The sequence below is a fragment of the Coturnix japonica genome, chromosome 11, assembly GCF_054131305.1.
Source record: "Coturnix japonica strain WE chromosome 11, WE-NBRP24, whole genome shotgun sequence".
NCBI classification, from domain to species: Eukaryota; Metazoa; Chordata; class Aves; order Galliformes; family Phasianidae; genus Coturnix; species Coturnix japonica.
This window is the reverse complement of record NC_140673.1, coordinates 5,460,161-5,480,158: the sequence shown is the minus strand read 5'-3', so window position 1 is coordinate 5,480,158 and position 19,998 is coordinate 5,460,161. Positions and strand designations below refer to the sequence as shown.

General features: G+C 42.8%; 1 protein-coding gene and 1 long non-coding RNA gene across 13 annotated transcripts in view; one reads left to right on the top strand and one right to left on the bottom strand.

The window, feature by feature from the left end:
- CEP350 (centrosomal protein 350) overlaps window positions 1–18,573 on the top strand; it is a 56,516-nt gene extending 37,943 nt beyond the window's left edge. For all 12 annotated transcript variants that reach the window (XM_015869621.3, XM_085512087.1, XM_015869620.3 and 9 more), the window contains 8 exons: window positions 2,674–2,834; window positions 3,274–3,413; window positions 3,992–4,074; window positions 4,851–7,147; window positions 8,097–8,498; window positions 8,585–8,731; window positions 9,877–9,999; window positions 14,762–18,573. In XM_015869621.3, the coding sequence (XP_015725107.2) occupies window positions 2,674–2,834; window positions 3,274–3,413; window positions 3,992–4,074; window positions 4,851–7,147; window positions 8,097–8,498; window positions 8,585–8,731; window positions 9,877–9,999; window positions 14,762–14,926 (3,518 nt within the window). In that variant the 3' untranslated portion in view covers window positions 14,927–18,573. The remainder of the gene's footprint in view (window positions 1–2,673; window positions 2,835–3,273; window positions 3,414–3,991; window positions 4,075–4,850; window positions 7,148–8,096; window positions 8,499–8,584; window positions 8,732–9,876; window positions 10,000–14,761) is intronic.
- Window positions 3,409–13,091, bottom strand: LOC107317219 (uncharacterized). Its single transcript, XR_001556777.3, has 3 exons — window positions 12,825–13,091; window positions 7,463–7,493; window positions 3,409–3,855 (listed from the first exon to the last, which is right to left on the bottom strand). It is a non-coding gene; the product is annotated as an uncharacterized LOC107317219 (long non-coding RNA).
- Window positions 18,574–19,998: the final 1,425 nt, after the last annotated feature.

Here is a 19,998-nt window from a genome sequence, read left to right as displayed (position 1 = left end):
ATGTCTAGAATGTAAAAATACCAAGCTTGTGCTTTCAATAAATGACACTTCTTTGCTCCTCTTGTTTTAAGAAATCAGAATATGGTTCAACAGCATATAAATATGATTGTCTTCCTTCTGAACGCAGCCTGGCTTCAGAAGACACATAGCCCTGTTTATCATGGCAGTACAAGTGAGCCCACTGGACTTACACTGGCATATGCATGGCGGTTGGACATTTCATGGCATGTCCAGAATGACTTTTTTTGTGGAGGAGAGTTTGAATTGTGTGCAGTAAAATGGGGCCTAAGGTTGCGTTTTGAGCTACGAGTATAAGATGTACCATATAGACTCCTGTCAGAATTAACCTGATGTCCAAGTGGGTTACCAGTAAATACACGGAGAGAGAATATACAAAATGAATTGGCACAAGAGCAATCCTTTCCCTGATGTGCTCTTGCTGTCTTTTAGTCATGTAGACTTCATGAGCAGCCATAATCTGTGGGATCACCATCATAAGCTCCATTGATCTGTGAAGACTATTTTGAATGTTTCTCTGCTTTTAGTCTCTAAATCATCTTGTATTCCACAGTGAATTGTTACAGTGCCACAAACATACTTCCTGTTAGCAAATAAGATTGCATTTTCCTGCATAGTGTTCTTTTTTCTTTTAATTCCTTGAGTGAATAGTCAGTTTTCAGTGGAAGAAAAACAAGGTGATTCTCTGTGTTCTATGCCCTGGCTGTTGTTTGACTGACCGATAGCTTCACTTGTGCACATAAATCTCCAGTCTTCATAGTGCTTGATGCAGCAAGCTTAATAATCCTTTCTGCTGTTGTTAGGTTAATGTTTATTAAGTGCAGTAGTAATAATTTTAAAATAAAGTATTTGATTTCAAATGCTAGAGACAGGTGGAAAAAGGGGAATTCCATCAAGGTGGTGCTGGTTTCATAATCATTCAAGTGAAAAGAGGCAAATCTTCCAAGCTGCTGCGTAGGTGTGATGTCATTGCTATGTCCTGATGCATGCAAAGACAAGTTCGTCAAAGATGAAAGCATGCGCAGTTTTTTCTTTAATGAGTTGATCAATAAAAGCTATAATTACATAATGGTCACTTAGCATTCAGGAGGAGTTAAGTACAGTGGCATCATTAAGTACTTGTTATTAGCAAGCGAGATTCCATTCTTTTCATGCCTTTTTTTTTTATTATTATTATTATTTTTATTCTGTAAATGCTTCTAACAGTTGTTAGTGGAAAAAGAATTCAGTAGTGTGAATTTATTTGCTGGCTGCTGATGAAGTCCTTCTTGATTTTTTGTTGTCTTATGAAATGAATTTGATTAGCAAAATGTGCTGACTGGATAGTATGGGTAACTTATTTCTTAGGACCTTCAGTAGAGCAGTTGGGAGTTCATGAGCATCCAAGCCTTTAGTCTAGAGAGCAGCATAGGTATTATCAAGCGTTAGAAAGGCAGAACAGCCTATATCCTTCTGTTTGGAGCCGCTGCAGTAGGTAGAAGATGAAGGATGGCACCAGGCACAGGGAACTGCTCCAATAAGACTGTGTCACATTAATATTTTGAATAGTTTCTGATATTTATTTGTATTAGCACCACCCAGGGCTTGGATCTTGTTTTGTCCTATATTGGTGTATGTTTAAAAGGCAAGGAACCAGTTGGACATGCACAGGTTGTTGGGGAAGAATAAGTATTGAGATATCTGAGGCAGCCTCTCTGTAGGCCTTGAGAAACCAAGAGGTTATTAGAATAGAAATGATGAAGGTAGCAGGAATAGAGATGGCAGTAGCAGAGATAGTAGAATGTGGTTATTCTGCACTGTATCTAATTAACTGTAAAGTGTTCCAGTGTTCCATAGGAACAGATAATTGTCAATGGGATTGAAGACCAAACTGCAGGGGATGGAGAAGAAAATGATTAAGAAAACTGTTAGGTAGAAAATGGCTGTAGAGAGTAATGGCATCTTAGGAAAGTCTGTGAAGTTGAACTTGGAGCAAGGATATGCCTCATAGCTTTGTGTAAACAGTCACTGAGTAGTCCACAATATGTCTAAGCTCACTTGTACCCACTTCAGTCTAAATAAAATGTCACCCTGAGGCTTGACAACACTGAAATCCTCACTGTTCAAGTTGGCTTTCCTTCCAGCTGTCAACCAGTCAGCTTTCTACTTCATAGATGTACTTTGTTGAGGTGGAAGTTGTAATCTGCTTTTGCAGTCCACTTCTCCAAGAAAAATTCTTATTAATAAAGTGTACCTTGTAGCTTGAAATTGTGCATGGCAATTTTAAAGATGTATTTTGGATATATTTTTGGTATGCATCGTCAGGTTGTTGTATTTTTTAATGTGTCAGCAAATTTTAATGTCTGCAATGAGCTGTTAATGAGACAGCCATGAATGTGGGAGACTGATGTGAACCAGTTTGCTAGCAAGTTACTACACATATCTGAACATCTTTCTTGTCTAAAATAAGATGCAATGCTTTTTCTTTCCTGTGCTGTACGGTAGTGTTGTGAATCTAAGATTCCACTTGGAGTCCTACTACACTGAAATCAACATAATTTCTTCAGTGTTTCCCGTGGATTGTGTTTTATATTTACTCTATGACTATTCATTGCTTTACATGGGACAGTTTTTTAATAGGCAAGTTATCTAAAGGCTAAAACTGAACTTTTTCAGAAACAACTTCTGATCAAAGTGATATTGAAGGACGGATCAGAGCCCTGAAGGATGAACTGCGGAAAAGGAAGTCTGTGGTTTACCAGCTGAAGAAGGAACAGAAAAAGAGGCAAAAGGAGAGACTGAAAGCCCAGGAGGCCAGTTTGATCAAACAGCTGGAGGTTAGGAATAGTAGAAGGGTAAAGTGAAAGCCAAGACTGTTAGTTGTGAATAATTCATTACAGTATACATATTGCTGGCTAACTATTGTGTGAACAGCTGTGAAAGACACATTACTGCAGCGGTGACATGGCTGTGTTTTAGCTGATTAGCTGTTTTCAGTAATGAACCGTTGTCTTTGAGGCAAAACCATGTGCTTTGGAGCAGTATTCAGGGGGGCACACATTAGTATCTCAGCTTGGGTTGCTCATGAATGTTGCTCATGTAATTTGATTTTGACAGTGGGCTTCACAGCTATGGAGCCTTAGGAAGTTAAGCAGATTGTTTTATAGAGAAACTGTGTGTCCTTAAGCATTTGAGAATGGGAATTATTTATTTGGTAAGTTTTGCTTGTTGTTATGGTTTAGTTCTTTAACAGCCGTAACTGTTTCTCTTGCTCAGTCATATGATGAGTTTATCAAGAAGACTGAAGCAGAACTGAGCCAAGATCTGGAGGCATCACCCACAGCCAAACCTCAGATTAAAATTCCATCCTCTGCTGCTGCTGAAAAACTTAAGATCAAGGCACGACCACTCCATAGGTAAATGGGATTTCTTCTGTATGAGATTATTCTGAAACCAACAGAGTCCTGTTAGAGAAGAAATCATTTGTGCAACGAAAGCACTTCCACAGTGCTCTTTCTCAAACATGGGACTATGACAGTGTGCTGCCAACACATGTACTGATCGCATCAGACCTAAAGAAGCTAAGATGCACTGCCCCTGTAATCATATCTCGTTCCTGTCCTGCCCAGCCTCTCAGATCTTCTTTCCAAGTTCTTCCTGAGTAACAACTTTTGATTGAGTGAGAATTTGCGAAATGGTTGTTTGAATTACTTAGGTAAACCATCCATCTTTGCAGCTTAAACTTGGTTTGGATCTTCTGTTTTAAAAGGCAGACGATTCAATTGACTTTTTCACTTCCTACAATATTTTAGGTGTTTCATTTTCTCCAGCAGATGGTGCAATTTTAGTTCATTTTTTCTTAAAAAAAAAAAAAGAAAGTTTAGTTTCAGTAGTGTGTTATGACATGCTTGTATTTCTATTTTAATTTGTTAAAAACAACAACCCAAAAACCCTGAATACTCTCAGTTCACTCAGTTTGATTTTTCAAATTTAGGTCGGAGGCAGCTAAAAACTGGAAATCACTGACTGAATCAGAGAGATCAAGAGCATCTTTGGAATCCATTGCAGAGCACGGAGGTATGTAGCTAGAAAAATCAGTACTACAGGTGAAGATCTTGAAGCCTGACTATTTTAAATTTGTTTAATGTTTTACTTCTTGATTCAGGAAGGGGTTCATTTAAAAAATAAAACCACTCAATTATGCAGCATTTATTGTTACATTATAGTTGTGTACTATAAGTAGGTATTGTTTTTTTGTTCATGCTTTATTATTTCTATTTTGTAGGCTTCTGCTTTTGCTGTTTCCTGAATATTCAGTATTTAGTTTTATTCCTGTTGAGGTTCTTATAAAACTATAATTATCTGTCACCCTTTTTGCTTTGTTTCTTGTTCCTTTATCATTTGAGGAAAATAAGGAAACAAAAATAATGGCAGCTTGAGAAGTAGTTGTTTAAGAACAGGTTTCTTTGTTGCTTTTATAGAATTGTAGATTGGTCTGGGTTGGAAGGAACCTTTAAAAAATCATCTAGTTTAAATAACCCTGCTATGGACAGGAATACCTTCTATTAGATCACATTGCAGACCCCTTATTGTGGTCTCAGTATTGTATAGTGTTATAAAATGCCAATAAAAGGAACAGAATTAGGAGGGAAAAAAGAAGTGGTGGAACCTTGGAAATGGATGAACGTTGCCTGTATTCATAGGCCAGGTAGAAATCCCTGTTTCCAAGACATCATTTTGTATTTTTCAGGGTGGAAACCTGATGTTTAAATTTGTTGCCTATGGTTGCAATGTTCTCTAAGATAATGTGGACTGTACCACACGTTGTGACTCACTTTCTGTTTTCCTTCAAGATGCTGTATCATCACAGACTGAAAGATCTGTGTCTTTGCACGCTAAGGAGGAGGCTGTGACAAATGTTCACACAGAAGAACCTTGTGGAACATCTTTGGCAGTTTCAATGCCACCAAATACTTGCAGAGCAGGCTCTGGTGATTCCCTAGAGAATGTGTCCTCATCATCTCTTCTCAAAGACGTAAAAGACATAAGCGGGAAATCCCATGGGTTAGTAAGCATTGTGGAAAGTGTATCCAAGGAAGAGGCTGTCCTCAGTCCTAAGTCTGAGATATCGGAAGACTTGGAATACATACAATCAGAGGAAAATGAGCTTGACGATTCTCAAGAACTTTCGGTGAACTCTTCGGAGCATTCTGATGTCTTATTGACACTAGATAAAGCACCAGAGAGATCACTGGACATCCTTCCAAAGAAAATCCTTGATTCTGAAAATGAGCCCTCTCTAAAGGAACCTTTTTGTTTGGCTGTGGAAAGCCTTCATGGTGGGGAAGAAGACTTAGATGAGAGACTGGCAGACCAAGATGCTGTAACTGTCCCAAATGTAGAAGAACCTTCTCACAAACTGAGCATATCAGCAGAGGAAAAGGATGATTTACTTTCAGAACGTCTGTGTAATCAAAAGAAGTCATCATACGTTGAAGACCTCGAAGGATCTTCCTTCGGGAAACAGCCACCAATTGAAGAGGCACTTGCTGAGGAAGAATACAAAGATGATTTTGAATCATCTCCTTGCCCACCTGAACAGGACTTTCAGTCACTGAATGTAGAAGAATCTTCTCACAAACTGAGCATACCAGCAGAGGAAGATTATTTACTTTCAGAACATCTGTGTAGTCAAAAGAAGTCATCATACATTGAAGACCTTGAAGGATCCTCCTTTGGAAAACAGCCACCAATTGAAGAGGCACTTGCTGAGGAAGAATACAAAGATGATTTTGAATCATCTCCTTCCTTACCTAACGGGGACTCTCAGTCACTGAAAGAGCAGTCCGACCTCACGCAAACCAGCGTAAGCAGATCCACCAGCCCTGGCAGTGATGATGAAATCAGTGAATGCCTCAGCGGTGGATCTCCTTCTATCTCCAGCAGCGTGTATTCAGATAGGTTATTAGAACTTAAGTCCCCAACAGAACTTACAGAAACTGCTGAGTGCAGAGATGTGGAAAAAGATGAGGCCACCGTTCAGTCACCACCGTGGCCCTCTGTTTCAGTGACAGAAGAAATTGATGGTTTGCCAAACTTCAGCATAGGCGATAGGGTACTCGTAAGTCAAGTCCAACCTGGAACATTGCGGTTCAAAGGTGCAACTAAGTTTGCCAAAGGGTTTTGGGCTGGTGTGGAGTTGGATAAGCCTGAAGGAAACAATAATGGAACTTACGATGGTATTAAATATTTTGATTGCAAAGAAAAACACGGTATTTTTGCTCCTCCCCAAAAAATCTCTCATATTACAGAAGGTTTTGATAGCCATTTAGATGCATGTGAGTATGAAGACTCATTCTTTGATGATAGACTGGAGGAGAAACATGAAGATGAGCAGAAAGACAAAGAAACTTCTAAAATTAACGAGGAAGATGAAAGACAGAGCAGCAGTTCAACAGAGACTTGTTCTGTTGCAGACAAATCTGTTACAGAATCCTTGTCTGAAGAAAGCATTGATGAGGTCTCATTTTCCAAAGCAAATGGCATAAAAATTTCTGGAGTTGCCAAATCCTCTGCCCAAGAACAGTCTGTGGTGGCTTATCTGAAGCACGCTGTAACAGAGGAGACTAGCCTTACTCCTCCCATTTCTGATGTCGCAGATAAGATTTCCAGTGTTCCATTGGATGACATCTTAGATTACTTTTCTGAAAAACTGGAGAGACAGAAAACACTGGGTGAAGAATGTTGTGAGAAGTTAAATGATCTCTCTCCTGGAGTTGTGGAGAAGCCTGCAACTCCGCTTCTGGATTTGCTAACAAAAGAAAAGAACCAATTAGAAGCTCAACTTAAAATACCATGTAAAGAGGAAGAGAAGTCCAAAAACCAACTGGAAAAGGTCAATTTGCTCACAGACATTCTGCTTAAAGATGTTGTGAAAGACACAGTCAACCAATTACAGCAAATAAAGAAGAACAGGAATGAGAAAATCCAGCTCAGCAACCTGGAGCTCTGTGAAGCGAGGGAGCGATGCAGTACCCCAATCCAGCAGGTAGAAGAGCAGATTCCTGATGGGCTGGACAATTTTTTTATAAGTTCGGACTTGGAAGATGACAGAGAAGAACTTTCTTCCCCAGATATGTGCCCCAGACCGGTAAGTAACAGACACCTTGCTCTGACTTTAAGAGCCGATGATTCCTTGGATTATAGAACCTGAAGAATGGCAGTGTGGCAGCAGTTTGTTTTCTCACAAGTTCTGTTCACTGATGTGATGATTGTTTGTATGTCTGTGTAATGCATGCTGTGGTGTTTCCTGGTTCACGACTCACTTTAGCATCCCCACAGACATAAAGACAGATTTTGGCACATGAAAATGAAAAACACTTCATTTAGATTGCATTCTGCTACATGTTCATTTTCATGGTCTTTATTCTAAAAAAGTCAAAATTACAGTAGACTGTAAACTTACCTCTCTCTATTCTTGATCTGAAGTAATCATCCTGTAAAAGAATTAGTTGCTATAGAGATCATTAAATTGTCAGACTGCTCTATCTGCAGAACTAATATATCATGAGCAGTGGAAGTTCAGGCTTCCTTGGAACAGCCATTAATGAAACAGATTTAGGACTTGGCCTTTGCTAAAGATCCTAGTAAACCTGTCTCAATATATTATCACGGAAAGCTTCAGCTCATTTCACCATTGTGAGCACTGCTCAGTCACTAGAACAGCCATCATCTGCTAAAAGCTTTTAGGCTGATAATGTAGATCTGAGAGTGCTGGTAAGCGAAGTAAAAAGTTGTATGTCACATTATCACTTTTTAAGCTACTCATCCTTTCATAAACAGATGAACATTAAGACAGACAGTTGGTCAGGAATGCAGTCATTTTAAGCTCTGTGAGAGTCCTCTGAAAGCATTCAGAGTCCCAGACATTTTAGTTGAAGCATCTCTAACTTCCCTGTGGGTTGTTTGTTATTGTTGAGAGAATTTAAAAGTAGTTGTGCACATATAACCCATCAGTAAAGCATTTGAAAATCCAAGCTGAATATCTGGTAGACAAGAATGCGATGCTGTTTTTAAATTTACTCTCCTGCAATTCACAGGAGAGCCCAGTGTTTGGTGCCAGTGGTCAGGAAGAGCTTGCCAAGAGGCTGGCGGAGCTGGAGTTCAATCGCGAGTTCCTGAATGTGCTGGGAGATGAACAAGACTGGTTTGATGAGGACTATGGCCTAAGTTCCCATAAAGTCCAGCAGAAGCAAGCCGAGGAACCAGAGGTGCTGCCCAAGGTAGAATCACAGAAAGTTCCACCAAAGCCATGTGAGGAGCCTTTGGCAGTCCCTGATATTGCAGTAGAGGTGGAAAGGCTGGTGCATGCAGCAGCTGAAGAACTCTGGAAACTGAAAGAGCTGGGTCGTGATCTTCAAAGTTTCAGCTCTCACACTGACTTTAGTAGTACTATCAAAGAGCAGGACGCAGACTCAATAAACAAGCACGTCTATAAAAAGGTACAGTATACAGAAGTTTTACTTTTGTCCTTTGAAGTGTTACTGTGAAGCACAGATGCCTTAACTCTTATTTCTTACCTGTTAAGGTGGTATTTGATTTAACGAGAGAGATCTTTGGAGAAATCTTTGCTGAGGATCCCAATCTAAATCAACCTGTTTGGATGAAACCACATAGGATTTCATCTGCTTATTTTCGCCGAGTGAGGAATCCAAAGAACTTGGGTGAGATCAAGGTAGGAAGAAATGCTCATCATACAGGGAAGATGAGATGGAAAATACTTTATTGACAATTGTCTGAAAGTTAGAAGGTCATAAGGGGTATGTACCATAGAAGATGTGTTGAGAAGATAAATGAGATTACAGACCTGTAAGAGTTTGTCAGAATGGTCTGTTTCACTCAACAGATTTGCCTCCCAGTCTTTTGGCTGATACTAGCTGCTTTTAAACTACAGCCTTCAACTGACAGGATGTCCTTGGTCTTTCGGAGCTGGTGTGCTGGCAGACTGCTGCTTTAGCAGATTTCAGTGGAACACTGTATTTTGGGTATAATGGCATGGATCCAACTGTAGGGTTGGGCCAAATGCGATGAGCTGGATTACTGTTCTTTACCGAGATGTACCTGTGCCAACCTCACTGAGGACAGTTGGGAGTTGCCCAGGTTAATCCAAAATATGACTTGTGAGAGTATTGCTGTGTTTGGCAAGCCTCGTGAGGTCTCCTGTTGCTGGTGGGAGTGCTCAGAAAAAGGACAAAACATCAAAAAGTCAAATTCAGACTATAGGACAAAGTTGAACCTGTAGGGTGGCTTGTTAGGAAGACACTCTGAGAGTGCCTGACAAAGAACTTCAGTGCAGCTCATCAGGACGTAAATGAGTACTATACTGTTTCTTCTGATGTTTTTTTTACTGTATTTTGATTAATTGTCTGCAGATAAAGCACATTAGCTCTCTGTAAAAGTTCAAAGTAGTATCTACATCAACTTCTTAGTTGAGAGCACTTTCAAAAAGCATATCACAGAGGAGGGAAGGAGCACAGGACAGGGACACCAAACTCCCACTCTACTTTTCTTTAATATCTTCCTGCAAAATGAATGGTCATCATCTCCTGTTTGCTGTACTGTTTAACTGGAAGTTCTTGTTATCAAGACTGTTGTCTCAGAAGAGGGTGCCTTTTTTTTTCCCCACTACTGAATTTAATACCTGCTGCCTGTGTAAGTCTGCCTCAAAGACTTTGCTGTAACTTTCTTGATCCATTATGTGTCCCTTGGCTAAACAGAAGCCTGCTATGCTTTCTGTAGTCTGATTTAGGGTAAGTACTTCATGTATACTTGTCATTGCTTTGCTCAAATATTATTAACTCTCATTTTTCTGTTCTCTAGAATTTCATTACAGCTGAAGTACTGAAGCTTTTCAGTCTAAAGAAAGAGACTAATAACAAAACAGACTGGCAGAAGACGATTAAATTTGGACGGAAGAAACAAGACAGAGTGGATCAGATACTGGTGAGTGGATAAAGAAAGGCAGTCATGTCAGATACTGTCCTTCGGTCTGAAGTATGGCACGATCATATTTTTCAGATTTGATCGTAGTATTTATGGAATGCAGAGCATGCAAGAGATCTTGATAGGTGTTTCATTTTAGAGAGCACACTTGTCAAAACAAAGTAAAACAAACATCAGGTCTGTTACCAATGAAGTGAGGAGACTGAGTGAATTCAGTACAGATCTATTGGATTTGTCTGGAGGATAGACTTGCACACTGACAGAGGTTTAAGGCATGAATTTGCATGGGAACAGTTGACTGAGAACAAACTTTTTCTTTGGGTTCTTTGTTGTTTGCTAAGCAATGAACATGAGTGCTGCTCTTGTAGCACTTGGCATAGCTAATGAATGCATCTGCCACTGGGCAGAGACTTAAATACAAAGTGTCAAAGCTGTGTAAGATAGAGCTTATCTGGTGTGTACTAGTTTTGGAAGGTTACTTGTTGGCTTATACTGCAGGATGATTAACATCTTTATTGGCTGTAATGATGGTGAAGGTTCTGCTTGGGAATATGAGTTGTCATTAACACCATGCTTCACTTAATTATGCCTGAAATTGATTCCACGCACACGCACACATAAGTAACTTTAGGTCATGGGTTGTGTGGTCTTTTAATTGCCCAGGTTTCCTACATAGGCTTTTTCCATAGGGACAATGTGGAATGTATGTAAATAAAATGTTTAGATGTAGGACCTGCATGTCCTACTCTTGATTCTGAACTATGGAAGCTGTTCATAGTGTGTGCAAAAAAGTCCTATGCTAAGATCCAGGGGAGAGTTAATAGTTGAACCATTACACTTGATTTAATACATGCTCCTAATTTCTTTGAGTCACACCTAGAAAGAAAGTTTCCTAACTGGGAAAAAATCCATTCAGTTGAAGGCATCCAAAGTGCTTTAGATGGAATAAGTTGCAAGTTCATACAGTCTGGTGTGCAATTTGTGTGCAGACCCAGAGATCAGAATAGCAACTTTAAGGATTCTATGATTCAATCTATCTCCTATGAATTTGTAATAGAGTTTGTTACAAGTGTTTGCTGGTCTGCAGGACAGTTGCTTCAGCTATTGACATCTACAGCAAATCTTTACTTTCAGTAAACAAGCACAGGAGCTTCACTTTTATGAAAAAATGACTTGGTTTCAAATCAAGATAAGGAAGGTTTAGATGTTTGTTTTTCTTCCTCTTGTGTCCCTTTCATATTGCCAGCTTTCTCTTGTGTAATCTATCTGTGCTCCATGGGAGAATCTTAAATATACACCTAAGCAGAAGTGCCACGTTTGGGTGTCCATCAGCACTTCCTACATCTTTCAGAACCTTTTTTAATACATAGTGAGAGCCCTCCAGTCCTCTTTATTTAAGTTCAGGTACTAACAATAGGCTGTTTTCACTCTTCTTTTTCCACTTGGGTCTTCAGCCAAAACCTTCTGCCAGTTTGTTTGCACAGGGCTAGAACAAACTCAGCTGTTGCTTTTCCCATGCTGACCTGCCATCCCTTTTCTTTTATCCCGAACTTGAGAAAGTAAAGCTCACATGATACTGCCAAACCGATATGTTTAGTTTTTGAACCCTGTCAAGAGAGTGCAGAAAAGTACTCGATCTTCCGGCCTATCCACTCAAGGGCTAAAAGATTTCTGTCTGTGTGATTTTAAACTCTGTGACAAAGCAAAGCTGTTCCTATCGGGCTGCCTTCATCAGAGAAAGCCCACTTTTGTGATGTCCGATGGAAGTCCTACTGTAAGAAGAGAATCAAAGCCTGCTCTTATGTACATTTGTGTATCTTATTTCTGAGCACCAAGAGCACAGTGCTGCAAGAAGGCACCTGCCTGCCATCCTCATGTGGGCATTCTTCCAAGGCAGTGGTTTATTTCTGGGTTTTCTGTTACTTCTAATCTCCTAAATGCTCTTTCAAACTGTTGTTTACTTTGCAAATATTAATGCAGGAGGGGACTGACTTTGTACATGGTCTGATAGTGATAGAACGAAGGGGAATGGCTTTAGGCTGAAAGAGGGAAAATTTAGGTCAGATGTTCTGAATACATTCATTTCTCAGGCATGGTGAGACACTGGCACTGCTACCCAGAGCTTTGGGTTCCTCTTCACTGGACGTGCCCCAGGCCACGCCATCCATGGGCCCTGGGCAGCCTGAGCTGCTGGGAGGCAGCCATGCCACGGCAGGGTGGGGCTGGGGGGAACCTTGGGTCCCTTCCAACCCATTCTCTGACAATGTCTCAGTTGCCTAGAAGCAGTTTGTGGTAAATGGATCAACAAAGCAGCTGAAACTGCCTTGGCTCAGATGTCTTCAGCTAGAACTACAAAGCAGCGTGATAAGCTCCACACATGTTCTGAATACGCTGTAAATGAGACCAGCCTGCAGCTGCACATTGCACCTTCCAAAAGTATTTTCAAGGAAGTCTTGCTAATACCAAAGGAAATTGTGCCATGTGCCTCAGAGAAAGAAGGGCATGATAGAAACAAGAGAAAACCAATCACTTATACTGGTTTTCTTGATGTCTCCAATGCTGTTGAACATGCAGATTTTCTCTGCTTGTATCAAGTTAACTAGTCCTTTCCCATGTACTTGTTTCTTATGCATCACATTCTCCTCCCGTGATACAGTAAAAGCAGTGTTCCATCACGTTGTTATGGGTGAGGCAGAGTAAACAGCAGCTTACAGTGAGTCTGGATGTTGGGGTTTGCTTAAGAGCTAACAAAATTACAGCTTCTAACCCACCTAGTTGTTTTACTTGCTTCCAACCCGTGTTCACTTTGTGAGGTCTGGACTTACCTTCCCAGCAGGGAGGTTGCTGCTGGCCCGGGGAAATCCAGCAGGGAGCTGTGTCAGCTGGCAGTGGGCAGCTGCTCCAGGTACCAGTCCTGGGGCAAGGTCTGCTGGCACTGGTCTCCACCCATCTCCTTCTCACCAGGATCTTCCTACCAGCCAGGATCTTCACTGCTTCCTTTTTGAGATTCCTGTTTTCTCTCCAGGACCTCTTCTGCTGCTTGGAAACCCTTCTTTTTGGCACAGTCCTTTCTTTTCAGGATCCTTATCTCCTCCCTTTCCTCATCTAAATGGTTTCTTTACAGGCACGCAACACGTGATCTGCCTCCCAATTGGTGCTTGTCTTACGCCTTTTTATTAATGAGAGGGTATGGGACATTCCCCTTTTTTGTTTGCTCAGGGCTTATCTGAACACACAGCCAGCACATATGGGTTGCAGGCAGCAAGCTTCTGCCAGAGACTTAAGTCTGTGTGGGGTTTGCCTGAAACAAACTTATACCCAGTTATCTGCCTCTTGTTAGCTTCCTCAGTTTAATCTGTTTTTCACCTAGGACACGTATTCAAAGTTTGGTTGCCAGTATTGTTACTTCTCCAGGGAGAAGCAGAAAAGAGCTGTCAGGCTGAAAACCTGTGTGTGAGGCCTTACAAACAGCTAAGAACCATGACAGCAATGCAGGTTCCCAGTGCAGCCCGCTCTTGGGCTTCATGCTGTGTTTGGGTTATTGAGTTATCATTATGCTACAGCAGCTGTCACTTTCAGAACAGATGAGTTTCTGCATGGTTTGGTTTCGGATAAAAGGGAGGAAGTGTTGAGGCTGTTGTGTTGGGGCTGTTGTATTGTGGGGCTGAGTGTTGGGGCTTGTACTGTTTGAGATAACAGCACGTTACATATTGATGCTGGATTAGTGGGTATTCAGTGTGCTTTAAGGCTCTCAGCAGCACCTAGATGTCTGGCCCTCTTTAAGTGGCTAACAAAAGTGTTTGGAGTTCAGAGCTTGAGGTGTGTGGTCAGAGGAGCTTTGTGCTGAAGCTGAGCAGAGGAAGAGCCTTAAGCTGGTGTTCTTTGGCATTTAAAAATGAGCAGTGTTTGTATCCACTCTTCTTTCTTTTGGGAAAATTTGAACTTGGTTAGGATGTATCTGTAATGTTATCATAGTCACTAATACATGTTTATTATAAGCTTAATTGGAGATGGGCAGTTTGGAGACACCGCTGATAAGAGTTTATTGTATACCTCTGTTATTAAAACACCTCTTTGCCAGCAAACAGTGGGCAGCAGTTTAAAAGGACATAAATAGCCATTGAGTTATTCTTTGGGCTGAAGTAGTACAAGATTCATTTTGTATTCATGATGTCAGAGCCAATGAAGCATGACATTGTCTATGCAAATGAATTTAATTCAACCATATAATCCATACCAGTATTTTCTCTTCCCATATAGAAGCATTGGAGTAAAGTCAGTAAATTCCTTCAGGTTTTCCAGTTCTTACTCAAATAATCTGGACTGAAGTAAAGTCTCTTCTTCTCCCCCTTTTGGAGCCCTTTGTGTGGTTCCATATCAGATTAAGCTGCATGAAATCAGCATCTTACAAGTAGGCAATTAGGGACTTCCTAATGGAGCCTGTGCTGTTGGGCACAAATATCCCATTAGCCGAGTTCTTTCAAGTGAAAAACTTGGTCAGGAATATGAAACCCTATGAAACAAACTGTGGTCAAAGCGGGTAGAAGGGTAACATTCATACAGTGGAACAGCCTGGTTCAAACAGAGCTGTGTCCATTGTGCTGCTCCAAGCGTTTCCTGTAACCTCTTGCAAAGGCAGGTGTGTTGTTGGCAGATGGGAACTGCTTGTGTCTGGCTTTGGAACTTTGCAGGTGGTATTATCCTAGAGCAACAGAGTTGTAACCCTTCCTTTTGTTTCCCTTTTTCCTTTTTACCCCCTCAGGTGCAGGAACTCCACGAGGAGGAAGCCCAGTGGGTGAACTATGATGAGGATGAACTGTGTGTCAAGATGCAGTTGGCAGATGGGATCTTCGAGACCCTGATCAGAGACACTGTTGATGTACTGAACCAGATAAATGCAAAACAGCAGAGATGGCTGCTTGTCTGACAGTGCCGAAAATAAACCTGTAGTTGTGTAAGCACTAAGGCACGGGCCCTTCTGACTCCTGAGGTACTCTCCACCCTACAAGCACTGCTGCTGGACTTCCTCATGTGTGTTTTAAAGGTGGTTCAGATGTGACTACAGGAACCTGAATTTGCATCCTCTGCCACAAGAGACCTTGCACTGGATTTGTTGTCTGGGACAAGCTGGTACCTCACTGAGGCTGCGTTGTGGAGTGCTCAGACTGTGTGCCAACGCAGTTATGCCATGGAACTGTCTGTGCCCTTTGCCTGGGGCTTTGACTTCCAGCTCGTGCTCTGAAAAAGTTGGGTTGAGTTGGGATATTGGTTATTTTGCAGGAGTGGCTGTCAGCCATCAACGCGAGAGTTGTCTTAAGACGTGTGAATAATTTGGAGAAGAAGTGGTTTGGTAAAAATTTTAGACATAAACGATTTACTGTACTGAACAGTGTTAAAACCTTAACACCTCTTCTCCCACAACCCTAACAATGTGCATCGATTTCTTCTGCTCCAGAGCCCGGTTAATTCCGCTCCCTGTGAAGTTATTTTTCATCTTTCTTCCTGCAGATGGTACCAGACATGGTGCCACTCAGTCCAGGGGAATCAGCTGATGTTGCTTTTTGTATTCAAGTAAATAATTCCTTCTGTTTTTCTGATGTAACATGCTTCAGTCCAGAGACAGAGCAAGACAGAGGCTGCCTAAAGCCAGACGTGTGAAAGAAGAGCCCATGGACAACTTTCCTCCAACCACGTAGCGCTTCTTGACTTCCTGGAGCACCAGCTGTTCCTAGACAACGGATACTCAGGATTCTCTCAGGCACGGAACATGCAGGAGTGGCAAACGTTTCCTTGCAAAAATTGGGCCTTCAGACCCTCAGCTTTCTTCCCTCTGCTCACCTAATAAATAGGAGAAGCCATTACTTGAACAACTTAGAGAACAGAGTGTATTCACCAAAGACAGCAGTGCTTGACTGTCTGCATGTTTTGTGCTTGTGGGCCTTTTTTATTATTTTTTTTCTTTTAATTTATTTTTAGGTAATTTATTAAGTGGGTTATAGGAGAGTGTCCTGTGCAGTTGGTTGTGCTATCTTATACTTTGAGACAGACGAGTTTGAGAAAATACCTGTTGTGGGAACTTCCAGAGTCTGTATTCTTTGCACAAATCCTCCAGCTTCTTGAGATGGACAGAAGGAAGAACCAAACCTCAATGACTTGGGGTGGGCAACGAAGGCAGGACTAGGAATGGAGCTTCTCTGCACCCAGTCCAGAGACAAGGGGAGAGTTAAGGGGGCTGAGCTTCATGAGAAACTTCTCTGCTGCATCTGTTTCCTTCCTTTCTCAGTCCTTCTATGCCACGGGCAGCCAGTACTGTGTGTTTCATTCAGTGCTGGGTTGAACTGCAGTGTCTTTCTGCCACGTTTTCTTTCCTAATCTGACTCTCCCATTCTGGTGTTTTTCTTGGATGGACGCAGACAATCTGGGGTTGAGTGCTGATGCCTTAATAGTGGATGCCCCTGTTAACCTGGGACAAGATGCAGAGGAGAGCCAGATCCTCTGGGCAGCTGGAGTGCAGAGAGATGCTCTGAAGCACTTTAGGAGGTCCCATAAAGATGCTGCTGCCAACAAGGAGGGAGTACCGTTGTTCCTTCATCTGCTTGGTCCTTGGGCTTCTGGGCTTTTACTGTGCAGACCTCTGCTCCTGCTCTGTTACATTTTCTGTTCCACTTCCTTTGTTTGAAAGCTGTCATTGGAATATTTGCATTTTGCACAAGGACACGCGACTGGTAATTCTTCAGGGACAGCACTGGGAAACGTTGGATTTATCAGAGGTCCAAGCAAACTCTCAGATATAGTATTGCCAGCACCTCACTTGCGAGTTAATGGGGAACCATATTCATGGAAGCTTAATAAGTGGAAGAACAAAGAGGAGCTAATGGCCTATAGGAACAGCTCCAATAGGGCATATACATATCTGTCCTGCAGTGGTTGCCTTCCTGGCTGGCTGAAAGTCAAATGGTGTTGGCGGAGCCACGTTCAGCCTTTTTTCCCCCCGAGTGACTCACTTGTCCATCTGAAGTGTCACGATGCTGAACTGTGAAATTCTGGACTGCTTAAAATAGAAGCAAACTGAAGCTGCTGCATTTAACCGGCATGGTGTCACCCATTGGGTCACTGCTGCAGATTCCCTTTCCTTGGGTGTATCTTTTTCAATAGAGGCAATTGTTATTTTTATAGGTAGCAATTACAAAGGGAAGGGAGAAACCTGTAATGCAGCTCCATGGCCGGAGTATCAGAAATGCAGCTGGCTTCTGCCCCCTGAGTACGGTGGCCATTGAGGAGGGTGCCAGGCATCAGAAGTATCTGTCTCTGCAGCTGGTTGGGCAGAAGAAAACTGTATAAACAACGGCTTTATTCCTGTGCAAACATCACCATTTATTTTTGGTAGCCATCCTTGACAGGAGGAAGCCTAAAAAGACTTGAACATAGGTAATTTATCTTCTCAGTACCTCACGTGTGTTGGGCTGCTTTGAGTCGAGTGTGTGCTCAACACCCCAGCTGTGTTGAGTTCCTTTTGGTGATGACTGCGACGAAGCAATGGTCTGTCCGGGTCGTGTCTGATAACAGATATGGGGGGAGCGTGGAGCCTTGGGAGCAGAGCCTGAGTTCCATACGTCTCCTCTCCCAACCTATACACAGAAGAACAAGACGATACTGCTGGGTCCCAGCTATCTTAGCACAGCCGCATTGGGAGCTACAGAGCTGAGATGTTCTCCTATAAGCTCCTGGAGGCAGCGGCTGCTGGCGCTGGGGGACGTGGTTCCCTTGTGGGAAGGATCTCTGTGCCGGGGGAAAGCCCAGCTGCCCCTTGGAAGAGGCTTGTTGCTCACAAGGGGGAACGAGGGATTGGGAAATCCCATCTTGTTCTCTTTCCTTTCTCGATAAAGTGGCCTTAGCTTTTTGCAATACTTGAATAAGTGCGTAGCTGCAGAAGATCTTCAGTAGCACAGAGGTAGAGACCTTTTAGGTGACTATTCTGCACGGAACCGAGCGCGGTTCTGACTTCCATATCCCTTTGCTACCTTGAGAACATTAGGAATACGGAGTACTTCTGAGCAGAGCAGCAGTTCCATCTTAGAAGGTATTTAGTGCATCTGAAGTGTTTACAAACCGACTAAAACAGAGAAGAGCAAACTATTGAACTTATTTGTAATTTAAACGTGGAGCGCAAGAATATATACAGATGAAAGAGGAATACTGTAATTAACCTGCATTTCATAGCTTATCTCCTCGACTTTGCGGAGCCTTTTGATATACCCTTGCAAAGCCGCCTTTGGGGAGGCTCCATCTCCCCACATACTGTGTTGTGGAGATAGTTAAAGGAAAGCCCGTTTACTGTGTGTGTAAATAACCTGGTCGTTTGGTCCTCGGGCCAGATCCAGCAGCCGTTCACATCCAGAGCAGTTTTGCACAGTAGACAGACCCGAGGATGTGGAAGGGGTTTTGTTTTTTTAATGTAATTAAGAGCTGTAAAATAACCAGGGTGCTCCCTGTGTACACCAGTGTAAATATCTTTGGTAACTGAAATGTACTTTAAGAGAACAAAATCTGTAAATAAACTGATTTATAAATTAATCTCGTTTCTCGGTTCTTTCTGAAATGGAAGCTTTATAATTACCCAAATGGCTGCTGGCTCTCAGGGTGTCCTGGGGGGATTGTCCCCTGCCCGCCCCCTTTGCTGTCTGATGCTGTGTTTGCGATGCCAATCACAGTCCACAAAATCCCATTAGAGTTGCCTTAATGGTAATCACACGTTATTAGAATTTCCTTGTTGTTGAAGCTGACTGATGAAAGCGAAAACACAAAACAGCATCGCGTCATGGCGCCAGGAGAAACATTATTCCTTATGTCTATTGAAACCAGGCTTTAAAACATAAGGTATAAGAACCCCGGAGCTGTTGGGATGCAGTTCTCCAGACCATAAGCCTTGTTTCATGTGAGTTGTGTTTCCCATGTTTTCACAGCTCAGGAGCTCTGCTGCTCTGATCTCCGGACCAGCGTTGCTCCCTGAAAGCTTCATTTACTGGTGAACCCCTCCAAGATCTTTCTGCTTTCCTCTGCTTTGGATCGCAAACTGTCTTCTGACCAGCAAGAGGAAATGCTGTAACAAGTGAGAGGTACCCGAGCTCTGCCAGGGGCCGTGCCAAACCACAGCCGTGTGATCATCAAGTGCAAGAGCGGATGGTGTGGCCGCAGTGTGGGCTGTGAGAGGCTGAGTGCATTCATCAAGCTTCCCAGCACCCACGGCTGCTGTGTTTGGGGCTGTTTGCTAACACAGCTGCCCAGAGCACGGCAGTGGGAGCCTGCTGCCCGAAAGCTGAACCAAAGCGGTGCACGCTCATTATTGAACAGCAGGTGAGCATCCGTGCCGCTGCTCTCCTCGCCCTGCAGTTATTCTGCTCCTTGATCTTGGATTTTTGGGCAGGGATTTGCTTGCAGCCAGCAAAGTAAGCAAAGCAAGCTGCTGCGCTGCTGTCCCTGCCCAGGATGCTGGTAATCAGCTCCACTGAGGCACTTAATTCCTCATTGGCAATTCCGTGTTGCTCCATTCTGACACGGGCTTTCTACCAGGGCATTTGCACAACTTCTCCCTTGCAAAGCCTGCGACAGCGTGCGGCCCTGGTGCAACTCCCATGTTGGGCAATGGCAGGCTGCCACTTTCCCAAAGGGAAGAGCTGGGCTGCTGGGTGCCTCCCTCCTGGGGAGGTGGTGCTGGGAATGGACAGCCAGCCCACAGCGGGGCTGGGAACTGGGTGGGCTTTGAGGTCCCCTCCAACCCAACCTTCCTGTGGTTCCTGGGCTCTGAGATCCATTGCCCTATGGAGGTGATGAAGGATGGCTGCAGCCAGAGGTGAGCTCCGTTGTCATCTGTGTGGCATCCTCACAGTTCTATGTGCGCTGCAATTAAACCAGCTGCCAAATGATGATGTGGCAGACCTGGGTGGCGTGACCTCCTCCGATCTGCTCCTTGGACGCCGGGCAGGTGAGCTGGAGTGGAAA